The sequence below is a fragment of the Pagrus pagrus genome, assembly GCF_965226575.1.
Source record: "Pagrus pagrus genome assembly, chromosome: 3".
Taxonomy (NCBI): domain Eukaryota; kingdom Metazoa; phylum Chordata; class Actinopteri; order Spariformes; family Sparidae; genus Pagrus; species Pagrus pagrus.
Window position 1 is genome coordinate 21,149,312 of NC_140187.1, and position 14,192 is coordinate 21,163,503.

Consider the following 14,192-nt stretch of genomic DNA (forward strand, 5'->3'; position numbering starts at 1 on the left):
AGGTATCCCTTCAGGTCAAACCAGGAGATCCAAACCTACGCCATCGCCCTCATCAATGCTCTTTTCCTGAAGGCACCAGAGGACAGGCGGCAGGTCAGTGCACAGCAACAGAGAAAAGGACTAAATACACAAAACAGATAGACATAACTAGAATACTAATAATGTTCCATCCTCACGTTACACTCTAATAAAAGCCACCCATGGATAATAAACTGACATTTCTTCATGATAGTCGTGTGTCTTTGGGCGTCAGAGAGCTGCAGATATTGCCTCACGTTGGCTGCAGCGGTAGGTTAGTTACTAAAGCTAATCCCATGAATAGGCGTCTGTCTGCCGGCTGTCATGTTGTGGATTCTGTCACCACTGCAATGACACACTCACTCAAAATAGTGCTCGCTTTCCTTTGAAGTTCGCACATTGGTTATGCTGCAGTTATTTCAGCATCGCTCAGCGAGGTAGACGAGCCTCTCAGCTGTAACTGAGGGATGACTTGATTATTAAGGATTTATTTGCAGGCTTATTTCAGCGAAAGGTGCTCCTTTCTAATTATCTCAAGGATCGGACACGATGCCAGCCGGTGGTACTGGATATCATGTATCATCATAATGTGCTTATGATGGAGAGCAGAGTGTGAAAATATGACATCCTGGCATTGTTAGCAGCGTAGGCAGGATTTAACAAATGCGGCATGAAAAATCATTCAGGTAGGTCCAAATATGCTAAATTACAACAGCAAGTTCAGTTCGATTGGACATAGTCAAACAGAAACATCTTCAAACGGATGCATTCTGAGCCTGAAATGTCTTTGCAGCACAGCCAAATGCTCAGAAACTAAAGGAGCGAGTGCGTCTTTGGATATCTGTCCAGTGTGTTACTCATCACTGTCATAACGGCTCATTTTGCTCGACTCACCCTGCAGTGATAACTTCAATCCCAGCTCAAATGCTGCACCGGCTCACTGTTTCATCCTGTGTCATTCGCTGTTTTGTCCTGTGTGTGTGTGTGTATGTGTGGGTGTCACGTTTATAATGGCGGGTCTCCATGTTGGATGTTTCAGTTAATGCCTCAAGTTAAATGATGAGTTACTGTGTATGACAGTGTATATATTTAGTTTTGACCACAGAAAAACACAACACTTGTTTTGTATCACACACAGCGCTAGTATTTACCTGAGAAGTCATTTCTAATAGCTGTGGAGGACGTCTGTGATCCTAATCTGCCATGTCCGTAATTCCCACGCATGTTACCTGCCATATAATACAGAGATCATGTGATAATTAGTCCTGCGTGAACCATCACCCATGTGATTTAGGGTTTTGTTTCTTTTTAAACATCTGTTTTCTGTCGTCAGCCAACAGAGCAAGTAAGACATTTGATCACAGCTCACAATATGTTTTACAGCAGTCAACAGCTGTCATGTAAGAGCAGCTATGTTGACGTTTAAAAGCGATGACAGAGAAAGTCTCAATCTAATTGTGCTGCGAATGTCAATTTATGCTTGTAACACATGCAGAAAGTTCACAAATCAACTCTAAGCTATGTTAATAATGTGGCTGCTTCACATCTGAAATGTTGATGTTACACAGCACTGGATGCAGGGGGGTATTCGCAAATAGTGAATGCAGCTCATGTTGGATTATTCTTTTAATAATTCGTCTGAACAATTTGATCAAATGTTTTATGGTTATCACTTAAATTTGGCCAAATATCACAAGACAACAACATCAAGCTGACGAGGCAGTGACATCAGGCTGATTGTAAATCACTTTACATTGAATTTAGGGTAAATTGAAACTGAAAATATTTATACAGTAATAGACTTCAGTTACACTTCATTTGACAGGTCCGCAAGTTTCATGCTAAGTATGTGCTAATTTCCAAGTAACATATTGGAAACATCTCCGCAATTATGCCCCAGTTACCACAATAATTAATAATAATAATAGTAATTGAAAATTACACATAAATTAAGCAAGAATTTACTGCGGGTGTATCAAAGAAACTACCAGCCATCTATAAAGAGCATGTTAGAAAACAGCAGCATATTATTATTAAATGAAACTGGTAACAATTTCAATACATTTTGAGGTAATTATTGAAATGGATTCCTCAGATCGTCAGAAGTGTCCTCAATCAGTTTTGAAAGTAACGAAAGAGAGTGTGTGTGAAGGCGGAGGGTTGAAAGACACAATGAGAAGAAGAGGTGTATTATTTACCTTCTTTTCTGTGAGTTATTACATTTCCTTTCTTTGGGCCATCTGATGTACTGCATGTTCCAACAGTTTTCCTTGAACATGCATTCATCTCCTGCTGCTGTCATTGACCACTGGAGGGCGAACTGAGTCAGTTCTTTTGATATAAATACAGCAGAGGGACGCAGAGTACACACTGTACTGCTGGACTGATTATGAACAGGACTGAAACTCCAGATCATTGAGTGCATCAGAGTCAAGTTAATCTTTCAAATGTAGATATACGGATATTTTGACACAGTTTTTTATAGTTTTCTGAAAAGTCATTGTTTTGATCCCGTTTTCTAGATAAGGCAGCTTTCAGGACACCACAGTGATTTTCATACATGAATGGTGGTTAAAATATCAACGTTTCCTCTGTGGGTTGATGAAATTTCACAGTTCTTTGTAAAATGCTTTCAAACTCAGATGAATAAATCAATAAATGCGTAGTCGTCTGACACGTTATGTGATGTTTTTAAAACAGTTATATGTCGTGACCACTTGAAGTCCGTATTTGACTGTTGTTTCATGTTCTTATTCCGTCCTTATTGCATGCTGTGCCGGTGATGTATCCCTGTATCTCATTGTCCGTGTGTGCACTCTCTGTTTCCATTGCTGTTACACCCACGTCCCTCCTCCCTCCCTTCAACCTGTAGGAGGAGTATACTAACCCGCTGGAGCAGCACCTCACTGTGAGTACACATCCCTCAGCATCCCATACCGTCCTCTTCACCCCACAGTCCTCCTCCTCCCCTCCTTCGCTCTCTCGCTCTTTCTGTGCCACCGCATAATCCACGCAAATGTAAGATAGAACCGTAGCTCGCTGCAGCAGCAGGCAGACTGTGTTGACAGATTGACAGGAGTTAGAGCGTGTCGTCATGTCTGACAGAAAGTGTGAAGGGCACAAAGTGAGAAATCTAAACCAGAGCCGCAAAGGTAGACTAAAACTACCATTTGAATGTAGGTTGAATCAAGTAAAGCATCTTCCCTTCATCTTTTGTGTCTAGAGTAGCCCCCTTTTTGGTCTCCCTCGGGAGAAATTTGTCTAAGGCAACAGTATCACTCCCAGATCTACATACACACCAAGAATATTGCACGACTCCCCACTCCAAAATATTTCCTGACTACTGCATCGAGATATTGCACACATGTATCTTTTTATTTCTCCTCAGGAAATGGCGAGCACTTTGGCTCAGAAACACCTGCGATCCATCATCCTCAACGTGAGTATCAGGTCCGAACTGCAGAAGTGTTTCTGGAGTTTTCAGCTGCACATCGTAGTTAACGCTCTGCTCTATTAGCTGTGAAATATCCAGGTATGAGCAGCAGTTGAAACTAGTTGCTATTAAAGCGTCTGAAAACTTTCTCTATACATAAATATTTATGTTGGACTGTCCTCTGTCGGAGTTTGGTGGCTGTCAGAGGCTGGAAGTTTCATCCCAGGGACCAGCAGTTCAGGAGGTGGAAAGATTTACTCAGAGAGCTGTGACACAGAACCGGCATATGTGATATGGCTCAAGTTCCGCGAAGTGGAACGAAATCTTGCTCTGAAAATGACTCCTTTTGCCACCGACTCTTCTGAAAGTGGCTGACTGACTGAAAGGGCTGCAAGTGTCGGCCGCAGTCCTGCTTCCTGGAGCGAGGAAACATGGTGAACAGCTGCAGCATTGTGTGCTCTGACTCTGTGTTCTGTTAACGAGACCTGGTTGTCTGTCGGACTCTCACAGTGGGTTTCATGTTGCTACATTGTTTGTATTCGTCATTATATTTGCATTGGCAGCTTTGTCTTCAGATGATTTTCCAAATATTACAATCGTTAGTTCCCAGTCAGTGGAGGAGAACAATTTATTTTACATTTTCATTTCTTGTTTTGTGTGTCAATATTTGATGTAGCCAATGTAGAGGCTTTGCTCCTAACTCTGCACTCTTCTTTTCCAGCATGTTATTAGAGGAAATCGACCAATCAAAGCAGAGATGGCGCATCAGCTTTACGTGCTGCAGGTACTGACCTTCAACCTTTTGGAAGAACGAATGATGACCAAAATGGACCCGAATGACCAGGTAAAGATATAGATTAACGTATTATCTGTTTGGCAGGTCATTAGCACATGTATTTTCATTATTTATTAATCGGCTGATTATTTTCACAAATGATCGTATAATTGTTTAGTCAATAAAATATCAAAGTGTAACAAATGTTCATTGCAATTTCCCAGAGCCCAAAGTGTCATCTTTTAAAGTGCTTCTTTTGTCCAACAAACTGTCCAAAACCCCAAAATCTACTGTCATGAATGAAAGAAAAACAGTAATTCCTTTCATTTAAGAGGCTGGAATCGGCAAACGTTTAACCTTTAAGTCATCTATGGTGCAATAATGTTTAATAATCTGCAACCTTAAATGCTGTAATAATCAGAGACCTTATTTATGTTGGGTTTAAGTGTAAAAAGTGGGATAGAAAATTCAAATTGTCTTGCTTGTTCTCATCAGTGTCCACAGTGTAGATGTGACCTTTTGCACCTCCATGCACAAAGTGAACTTACTGTATCTCACACAATATAAAAGTGGAAAAGGTTGGACATTCTGATCTGATTTTCCTGAGATTATATTTTTTCATTTTGAATAAAGTCTGAAATCACCGTCTGCCACTTGTTGACCACTGATTCATCCAAACCTTCGAGGGGTTCTTCATTGTTTTGCTGCTGTAATGTTTAAAGTGTCACTACTTATGTTGATAACATGTCTGCTTGCTGTGGTTCAGGCTCAGAGAGACATCATCTTTGAGCTGCGCAGGATTGCTTTCGATGGAGAAAATGACCCCACTGGTACAGAAAAGAGAAAGGCCATGTACACCAAGGACTATAAGATGCTGGGCTTCACTGTGAGTCTCCATCGCACATCTCGGTTTCCTCTGTAACAATTGTAAAATCAGCTGTATAAGTAGATTTAAATAGAAACATTTTTATTCTCTCCCAGCTAATGTCATTTTGTTTTAAATGCAGAACCATGTGAATCCAGCCATGGACTTCACCCAGACTCCTCCGGGGATGCTGGCTTTGGACAACATGCTGTACCTCGCCAAGGTTCACCAGGACACGTACATCAGGGTTCGTTTTTGCTTCAGGCACGACGTTGCTCATCTCACAGGGGTGGAACAATCAGTCACACCTAACATGTCGTCTCACTCATGACAGATCGTCCTGGAGAACAGCAGCCGCGAGGACAAGCACGAATGTCCCTTCGGCCGCTGCGCTATCGAACTCACTCGAATGTTGTGTGAGATACTCCAAGTTGGAGAACTGCGTAAGTACATCCGTGTCTGACAAGAGGTGTAGCTGTTGTGCGTTTTATACATAAAATGTCTTAAAAAACCATCAGAAATTGTGGTATGACACTTAATACCCCAGCCAAGGATACTGTGTGTGTGAGAGAGAGGAAGCATACGCCTCATACTGATTTTCTATTCTTTCATTTTACAACTGAAATATTTTCGTTTGTGCAGCTAATGAGGGCTGCAACGACTACCACCCCATGTTCTTCACTCATGACCGGGCATGGGAGGAGTTCTTCTGTGTCTGCATCCAGCTGCTTAATAAAACCTGGAAGGAGATGAGGGCCACAGCCGAGGACTTCAATAAGGTCCGAGATTAAAGCACTCGCTTTATATTCATCTGCATGCTTACATTCCCTGCTTCGACCCAACTCCCATTGTGTGCTTGCCACCAAAGCAGACTTTACAGATATTTATTTAACATCGATGGATACAACACCCTTTACAAAGTAGAATTAAACTTGTTTCTCTCTTTTAGAAATCAAAAAGAGGTGAAATTGGGACAATATGCTGATTTTTTTTTTTCTTTTTTCGGCAGCATCAAAGGAAGCAGCCAAAACCCAAAAGTGCTGACTGAATGAATGAACTGCATAAATAATAGTGTTAATCAAACATATTGCTCTAAGAGCCAAACAGCCAAATATAGGAACCATGCTGCTTTAAATTTATTTGAAATCTTTCATTAAAATGTGAATACATATGACCAATTCATGAAAGAGAGCTGGGATTAGACGCTCAAAGTCTAATCCCAGCTCTCTTTTATAATGCAGCTAAGGTGCATAGGGTATTTGGAGATCCCCTCACTTTGACAAAATATTGTACCTGTTAAACATGTTAGCATGCTGACCTTAGCATTTAGCTCAGTGCTCTGTTAGCAAGGTGGCTACTGCTAGCATGATTTTGCGGGATGCACAATATATATATCGGACAAATATTAGGAAATTTATGCTATCGGCTATTTAATGGTATTGGTAGAATTCTAGCCATCAATAAACAAAGAGAAGAAGAAGAAGAAGGAGAAGAAGAGGCAGTGGACAGTGCAAACCCATTGTGCTCATGATACACTGCTGCACCTGGGTAGAGTCCCACAGGTTAGCCAAGAGAGCTACATGTTGTTAACGTGTCGACGCTGGTGTGGACATTTAAAGACGAAAAATCTTATGAGCGGTGCTAAATATTGAATCATTCATCTTTGCTCACTACATCTCAGCCTTTCTTACTCTCAGGTGTGCACAAACTACAGGTTAATACATATTTATGAATACAAAAACGTGAAGTTTTCAGTTATCCTATCAGTATCAGCCATGAGAAGCAGGTAATTATTGGTTATCGTACTGGCTGAAAAAAATCCATGTCGTGCATCCCTAGTGATTTTTATTCTCATTAGAATAAAACTTTGTCATTTTTACTTTTGTCGGACATTTATAAAATTCATCAGTTTCTATAAAAAGCCAGAGTCTGACTGTCAAAGACTCTGACACTTTATAAGTACTTTATGTGATAAGTAAACACTAACAGAGGCGATGGAAGATGAAACATTTAACTTGTTAATTAGTTTAAATGAAAAACACTTTCAGTGTTTACAGTGGCTGATCCTCCTCCCTATGTAAACACCATCCTTCAGTCAAGGTTTGCTCAGCATGAATGTGAGTCATATCAGGCTTAACATTTAAAGTCATTTAAGAGACGACTGCAGCTGCATTGTTCTGCCGTGTGACTGAGCAGCCCGTTGAAGTAGACGGCTAAAAGGTCTTTTGTTTGTTAAATAATATATGACAATTATACTCTTAATGCTGTCTATTTCAATTCAGTGTTTTATCTGGATGATCACATTTAAATACATTTCCACTCATACTGACATTTATTGTTAGAGAATACCTGGGACCATCTAGTATATTTAAAATATTCATGCCTTCAGTTGGAGAAAGATGTCTGTCAGCAGAACGAGTCTCTGAATGGGAAAATAATGGCTCCGTGAATTCCAACTGTAACAATATGTGACAGTAATATCTCTGCCAGTTGCCAACAGTTTAGGGATTCTGGCATGTTTTTATTCCACCTTTCCTCACTCATTTGGTGCATATGTGTGTGTGTGTGTGTGTGTGTGTGTGTGTGTGTGTGTGTGTGTGTGTGCTTAAACCCCGACCAGGTGATGCAGGTGGTGCGTGAGCAGATCACCAGGGCTCTGGCAATGAAGCCATCATCTTTAGACCAGCTGAAGAATAAACTGCGAGGCCTCAACTATTCAGAGATTCTGCGCCTGCGGCAGTCTGAGCGAATGAGCCAGGACGACTTCCAGTCTCCACCAATCATGTCAGTGTGTGTCTGCACTACCTCTAATTGTACTGGTAGAGTTTTAACCTGTCCATTTCTAGACTTAGTAACTTTTTCTTAGCAACAGATAATGTCTGTTGCTGCAAAATTAATCTCAAATCCCAACCCTTCTCTGTTTTCATAATAGTAAATTGTGCACAATTGTGTGTGTGGCCCTGTCGCTAATGCGCTGTTTGTGCTGCAGTGAGCTGCGGGAGAGAATTCAGCCCGAGATCTTGGAGCTCATCAAGCAACAGAGACTCAACCGACTGTGTGAGGGAAGCTGCTTCCGTAAACTGGGGAACCGCCGAAGGCAAGGTACATACAGTATCGATACGATCCCTTTCTTTCTACAAGATCGCCGTCGATTATGAGCTAAACATGGTGTTCTCTGCCTGTTTTTACAGAGAAGTTTTGGTTCTGCAGACTCTCACTGAATCACAAAGTGCTGCACTATGGAGACCTTGATGAGTCACCTCAGGGTGAAGTGCCTTTTGAGCTACTCAGTGACAAGAGTAAGATATTCTGAAACCTTTATTTCTCCAAGTGGTGCCACGTCCCAGCTAATAACTGTTTCATAACACACGTTGAAACATTCACTAGCAGACGGTGCTGTTTGTGTGAGTAGGCTGACCTTAATAAACTTCTCAAATTATGAAGTTGTTTCTTTTCTATTCCTCCTAGTCCCCGTCTCTGATATCAAGTCTGTGGTGACCGGGAAGGACTGCCCTCATATGAAAGAAAAAAGTGCTCTGAAACAAAACAAGGTAATAACATTTTCATTTGTTTTTTATTGTCATTCCACTCACACGGCTGCTCTTTCATTCTTTACTGCCTCTGAGTGTAGCAACACTGTGTTGTTTGTCCCGTATGTTTCTCTCAGGAGGTGCTGGAGTTAGCCTTCTCTGTCCTCTACGATCCTGATGAGACACTCAATTTTGTTGCGCCCAATAAGTACGAGGTAAGTACAGCGACAGCGACACAGCTGCACTATTCAACATTTTTATATTAACAATGGATCAAATATGTGTAATTGGAAAGTTGCTTGTAGGGAAGAGCCAACATAAATTTATCACGCAACTCTGCAGACGCCATCGGCTCTAAGGAGCACTTTAGCGTCGTTCAGCTAATTGTTTTAGTTTTCTAACTGTTTTGGCTCACTCACAGCCTTTAACTATGCACCCAGCTGCACAAGGTGGCTGTTTTTAGCTAAAAACCCACATTCCTCTCCTCAGTGTTTTTAGCTTGTTTCTGCTGCCCCCCAGTGGCTAAAATTATTCATGTGAGTGTGTGACCATGAATCTGGACGTCCAAATCAACAATATGACCTACAACTTGTTACAGTGACTGACTGTTTTGACGCACTACTCTCAGCCTTCATGTGTATTCTTTGTGTGCGTGTGTGTGTGTGTGTGTGTGTGATGTTTTTGGAGCAGTATTGCATCTGGACTGACGGGCTGTGTGCGCTGCTGGGCAGAGAGATGGGCAGTGACCTGACGCGCAGTGACCTAGATACTCTCATCAGCATGGAGATGAAGCTCCGCCTCCTTGACCTTGAGAACATCACCATCCCAGAAGCCCCGCCCCCGGTGCCGAAGGAGCCTAGCTCGTACAACTTCACCTACAACTACAGCTGAGATGTGTGTTTGAGTGCGTGTGTGTTGGTAATGCATGTGTGTGTTTGTGAAGGATGAGTATTCCTCGATCTTTTGATGAGTTTAGCCGCAGACGTGTGCACCAGAAAAGGTTACTTTGGATTTCTTTATTTACTTTTCAGAGCCCTGGAGACTTCTCTCCATCCGTGTTTGTGATGCTGTATTGTTTGTCAATCAGGACTAATGTGTTTATAGCTCCAGAGGGAGCTCTGAGGGTAAGGGTCCACTACAGAGCAGTGCACCTGGAGCTGGTAGAGATTCAGTGAGTGAATCTGTCAGTCCAGTCTCCAGGCAACATCTCGATTTGTGTTCCCCATTCTTTGTTATTTAAAGCTGTATACCTGTTTATATAGTTGAGGAATGCTGTGCCTGATGATGGAAATGGACAAGTACAAAACTGCTAATTAGTCTACACTCGAGTATATTTAAATCAAGTTGTTGCTTAATTGATCCATTAAGTCATGCACATGTTCACGTGGACCCTGTTTGTCCCTCCACATGACTTCCGTACGAGGAAACGTCACACAGAGAAGACTGAGTGGGCTGAGAGTTGACAGACTCACACACTCATAAAATGAGATTCAGCCCATGTCTTGCTCAAGGTCGCTCCAGTAGGAGGGAGAGTTGATGTCACGGAGGATCGAACATGAAGTTTCTTTCACGGTTCAGAAAACAAAAGAAGAATAAATTCAGTGAGAGAGTTAGAAGAGTAATTTAAAAAATGGACAGGATTGACAGGATCCCTGTCACTGAACTGATTCTGAGACACAAAAACCGAGGGCTGCATCTAACAACTGTTCTCACGATTGTTTAATCTGCAGATTATTTTCTCCATCATTTGATCTGTAAGATAACAGAAAATAGTGAAAAAAACTATATACCCCTCACATCTTCACATTTTCCCAGAAGTTAACATGTTTACATAGCCTGTTTTGTCTGACTAATGAAACCTAAAAGAAAACCCAAAGAAATTCAGTTTGCTATGACGGAGGACTAAGAAAACCAGCAAATAGTCATATTTTAGAAGCAGGAACCAGAGAAATAGTCCATGAACGATTGTCAACATATTTGCTGATCAATTGTCTGTCAATCAACTAACCAATTATTACATAACTATCCCAGCTGCACAAAAGTGGTGCTGTCAGCATAAATCCGTCAGGTGTCTGTTTACTCAATACTCATGCTGCTTCAGATCATTTGACTCACGTCTCTCCTCCGCAAATATATCCCATTTAACTGAGTTCAAGTATGTGCTGTTAAGATTCTTGACAATGCCCTTGCCTACTTTACATGTATGTGTCTGTGTGTATTTGTGTGTGTGTCTGTGTGTGCAGATTTTTTAGATTTTGGTGTAAGTTGTTTATGTTGAGGGATGTAAGGAATCGTCTCAATATTTCATGTGCGTGAAGGAAGACATCCAATACAACAACAACAAAAAAAAGGATGATAGGACCCTTTTATGTTAAATCATAGTCACTGCATTGCCTTATCAGTCATTTACTCCATATATTTTGCGGTAACATTAGCATTTACAAGCAGTATATGAATAGTTTATGACACATCATAACATGCTATGATGAGCTTTAGAAGATAAAAGGACATTTTTAAGTGTAAAGTAATATTTTCTCTTCTCCTAGCATTCATAACTGGTGTTTAAGCCAGTGTTAATGAATGTTTTATAACTGTATAGCATAGTTAGAATAATATATAATCATATATCTTAACTAGTTAAAAATAAGTCATATGTTGGCTTACAATATTAGATGTTTAAAATGTGTTATAAAGCGTTTCTTAACTGTACATGACCTGTATACTGATTACAGCAGGATTAAAACTATAGGTGCATTTTAAACTACTGAAAATATATGATTTTGTATGATTACAATGGTATACACCAGTTTTGAAGGCTTTATAGCAGCATTAACAATTTCTATCGAAGACATTAATATACATTATTAATGTCATTTTGCTATGGGCAGTGGATGAGACTGAGGATTGGGAAGGCCAATATTTGACCGACGATCACACTGATTACTTGTTTTAATGACCACAGCCTTTTTATATAGGGTGTTTTCTTTAAAGACATACTTCAATGATTAAAGAGGCTGCTTTCAGTATTTTAAACTTTTCCATGCACACAGTGATGTAACTGTAGCAATTATCGTGGCACGTTTAAGGTGTAAAACCAAAAGCTGTAGTTATAAACTTGACAGGACAGAGGAAACTCTCCAGAGGACACGCAATTTCTGAATTTCTAGTTTCTGAAATAAAATGTTTAAGACAGCTCTGATGGAGCTCAGGATTTATCAGGAGGACAGCTGCTTTACTCCACACTATTTTACCGTACGAACCTGAACTGTGTGTGTGAGCAGATGTGTTCAAGAACAGATTACATTTAATAACGTTCCTGATCCTGTCGGCATGTTGGGAGATTTAAATAATCAATGTTAATGTTAATTCATCAAAAAGCTTCCGTGCCTTGTGTGTAAATGCGCACATGGGTCTCTCTTGATGGAGAAATGTACATATAATTTCTGCTGCTGGGGATCACTGCAGGTGGTGTCATTAATATTTACCTCATCAAAGACATATTTGTTGAGCCACCCTATTCCCATCTGCTCTCAGTCACAATGTGTTTTATGACCAGGCCTGTCTGATCCACAGATTACCCTGTGGATATAACTGGGATCTGCCCATCACTGTATATAAATAATAGACTAAAGCGGTACATCTAGGGAACTTAGCCTTCTTACGCCTACATTACCCCTGCCCTTGGCTTTTATCTTTTAAAACTGCATTATAGTGTGTTTTAAACCATTTGTTTATACACTGCTTATAAATGCTAAATTGGGTTAAGTGTTACCGTACACATAAAAGTTACAAAGTGACATTACCGTTCCAGAGGTGCTTCTTTTTAGTGCCGCCATTTTGTTTCAAACTAAAAAAGCTGACATTCCAAGAGCGTGTGATGTCCCTGGTGTTTGAATTCATCAGCAGTTTCGAGACTTTTTTTCAGACTTTCAATCACACTGCGCAAGTGAATGGGAGAAAAGAGCAGCTCTATTAGCCTGTCTTAATTAATGTGCCAGAAGCACGACCCTCAAATGAATGGAGGCAGGCCAATAACAGTTGAGTGACACGGCCTCACTGCTAATTTAACACAAGAGCATACAGTATTATCTGTTCTGTACACATCGATATAAGTTATAGTACTATTGCTTGATGTCATTATCTTATTTCCATTGTGTCATTGGTTCTAAACTTTTTGTGTGTTTATTAATGTCCTGTCTAAACCAGTACTAATCACTGCTGTCATTTGTTAATGCAGAATAGAAGTATATTTTTGTAAATGACTGTACAATCTTATCTGTGAAGAGAATGGGTATCGAACTAACAAAGCGTTTTCACTTTGCGTCACTCTGTACTGTACATTCAACATGCTTATTGCTGTGGACATTTTACACTGAAAAAAAAAAAAGTTTTTGTCTTCATATTTTTAAAAGTCACAAAAACATTTTCATAGCACAAGCACCTCGTATCGTTTCAGACACCCACGCCAGCACCTAATGATGATGTCAGTGTTAATGTATCTTATACTGCTAATGGGAATAATAGAAATTGCCATTACTGTTGATGCCGTTTGTGAAAAGGAATATATTTGGGATTTGTTTTTTCAGATGTTTTTCTTTTTCAATTTTTCACTGATGTTGCAGATTTTAAAGGTTCCCTGTGGAGTTTTCTATCAGAGGGCATTGTTTGTCCCGTGCACAGGCGTCTTCGTGCCCGTGACACAATAGACATTCCTGCCAATGGTTTCACACTACTCCACTGATGAACAGGTGGCGATAATTCACCAAGATATGCAGCAATGTGCCAACAAAGGCAGGGTGAAAGAAGAGTAAACATGAATATAAACAACACAAGATTTGAAACACTTTTAAAATAGGCACTGAAGGTGTTCAATTTATTTAGAAGAAGGAAATACACTACACATTTGTTAGACCTCAAGGATACGCAGTGTGTCTTTCACTGAATGTATTTAAAGGAAATCCCACAGGGCGCCTTTAACTGCTGAAAAGGGTTATTTTATATTCCAGTAGGTCGTTGAACCCTTAAGCTGCTCTCTGAAAACACATAGCTGCAGCTAAAATATATCAATAACACAGTGAGTAAAGGATTGTTGCATTGGATGTACTAGCAGTATGACTTGAAGTTTTCGCATCTGGTACTCTTTTACATGACTTGCTAAACTATTTATTTTACACTTGCTACTAGTGATAGTAAAGAATGACATGTTGTTAGTTGAGAAATAACAACATAAAATCTAAATATGGTATACATATAGATCATTGTATGTATATACAGTATTGTGTTGCCTTATTGAAAAAAAATGTATTATGTTTTGTGTGAATAAATACAAAGTCTAACTGAGTGGGTTTGTTTTTACTGCATGTTCCTTTTTTTTGTTTATCTTCCTTTTTCATTAAAGACCCGACCTGTACTTATCAAACTCATGGTATGTAATTTCTGCCATTCAGGGTCTCTCAATCAAAACAAAAGAAAAGACATAAGAAGCATAGGATCATGGGATTTGTTGTCTTCAATGTTATGAACGGCATTGCTGATGAAAATCAGCAATGGCGTTCATAACAGTCTTCACAT

The 14,192-nt window shown here is 40.1% G+C and overlaps 1 protein-coding gene and 1 pseudogene across 3 annotated transcripts in view; both read left to right on the forward strand.

Annotated features, from left to right (window-relative positions):
• LOC311254865 (engulfment and cell motility protein 2-like) overlaps positions 1–3,025 on the forward strand; it is a 14,837-nt pseudogene extending 11,812 nt beyond the window's left edge. Inside the window, exons 8-9 of the transcript XR_014624881.1 lie at positions 3–93; positions 2,891–3,025. The product of XR_014624881.1 is annotated as an engulfment and cell motility protein 2-like (transcript). The remainder of the gene's footprint in view (positions 1–2; positions 94–2,890) is intronic.
• On the forward strand, positions 21–13,961 carry LOC311254405 (engulfment and cell motility protein 2). Of its 2 annotated transcripts, XM_084348148.1 has the most exons (14): positions 53–93; positions 2,891–2,926; positions 3,407–3,457; positions 4,173–4,295; positions 4,993–5,112; positions 5,234–5,338; positions 5,426–5,534; positions 5,734–5,870; positions 7,712–7,875; positions 8,081–8,193; positions 8,283–8,390; positions 8,560–8,642; positions 8,759–8,836; positions 9,312–13,961. In XM_084348148.1, the coding sequence occupies exons 3-14, from the start codon at positions 3,410–3,412 to the stop codon at positions 9,510–9,512; spliced, it is 1,389 nt and encodes a 462-aa protein (XP_084204274.1). In that variant the 5' UTR covers positions 53–93; positions 2,891–2,926; positions 3,407–3,409; the 3' UTR covers positions 9,513–13,961. The 2 variants fall into 2 exon arrangements, with proteins under 2 accessions (XP_084204273.1, XP_084204274.1); XM_084348147.1 differs by lacking the exon at positions 2,891–2,926 and having other exon boundaries at positions 21–93.
• Positions 13,962–14,192: the final 231 nt, after the last annotated feature.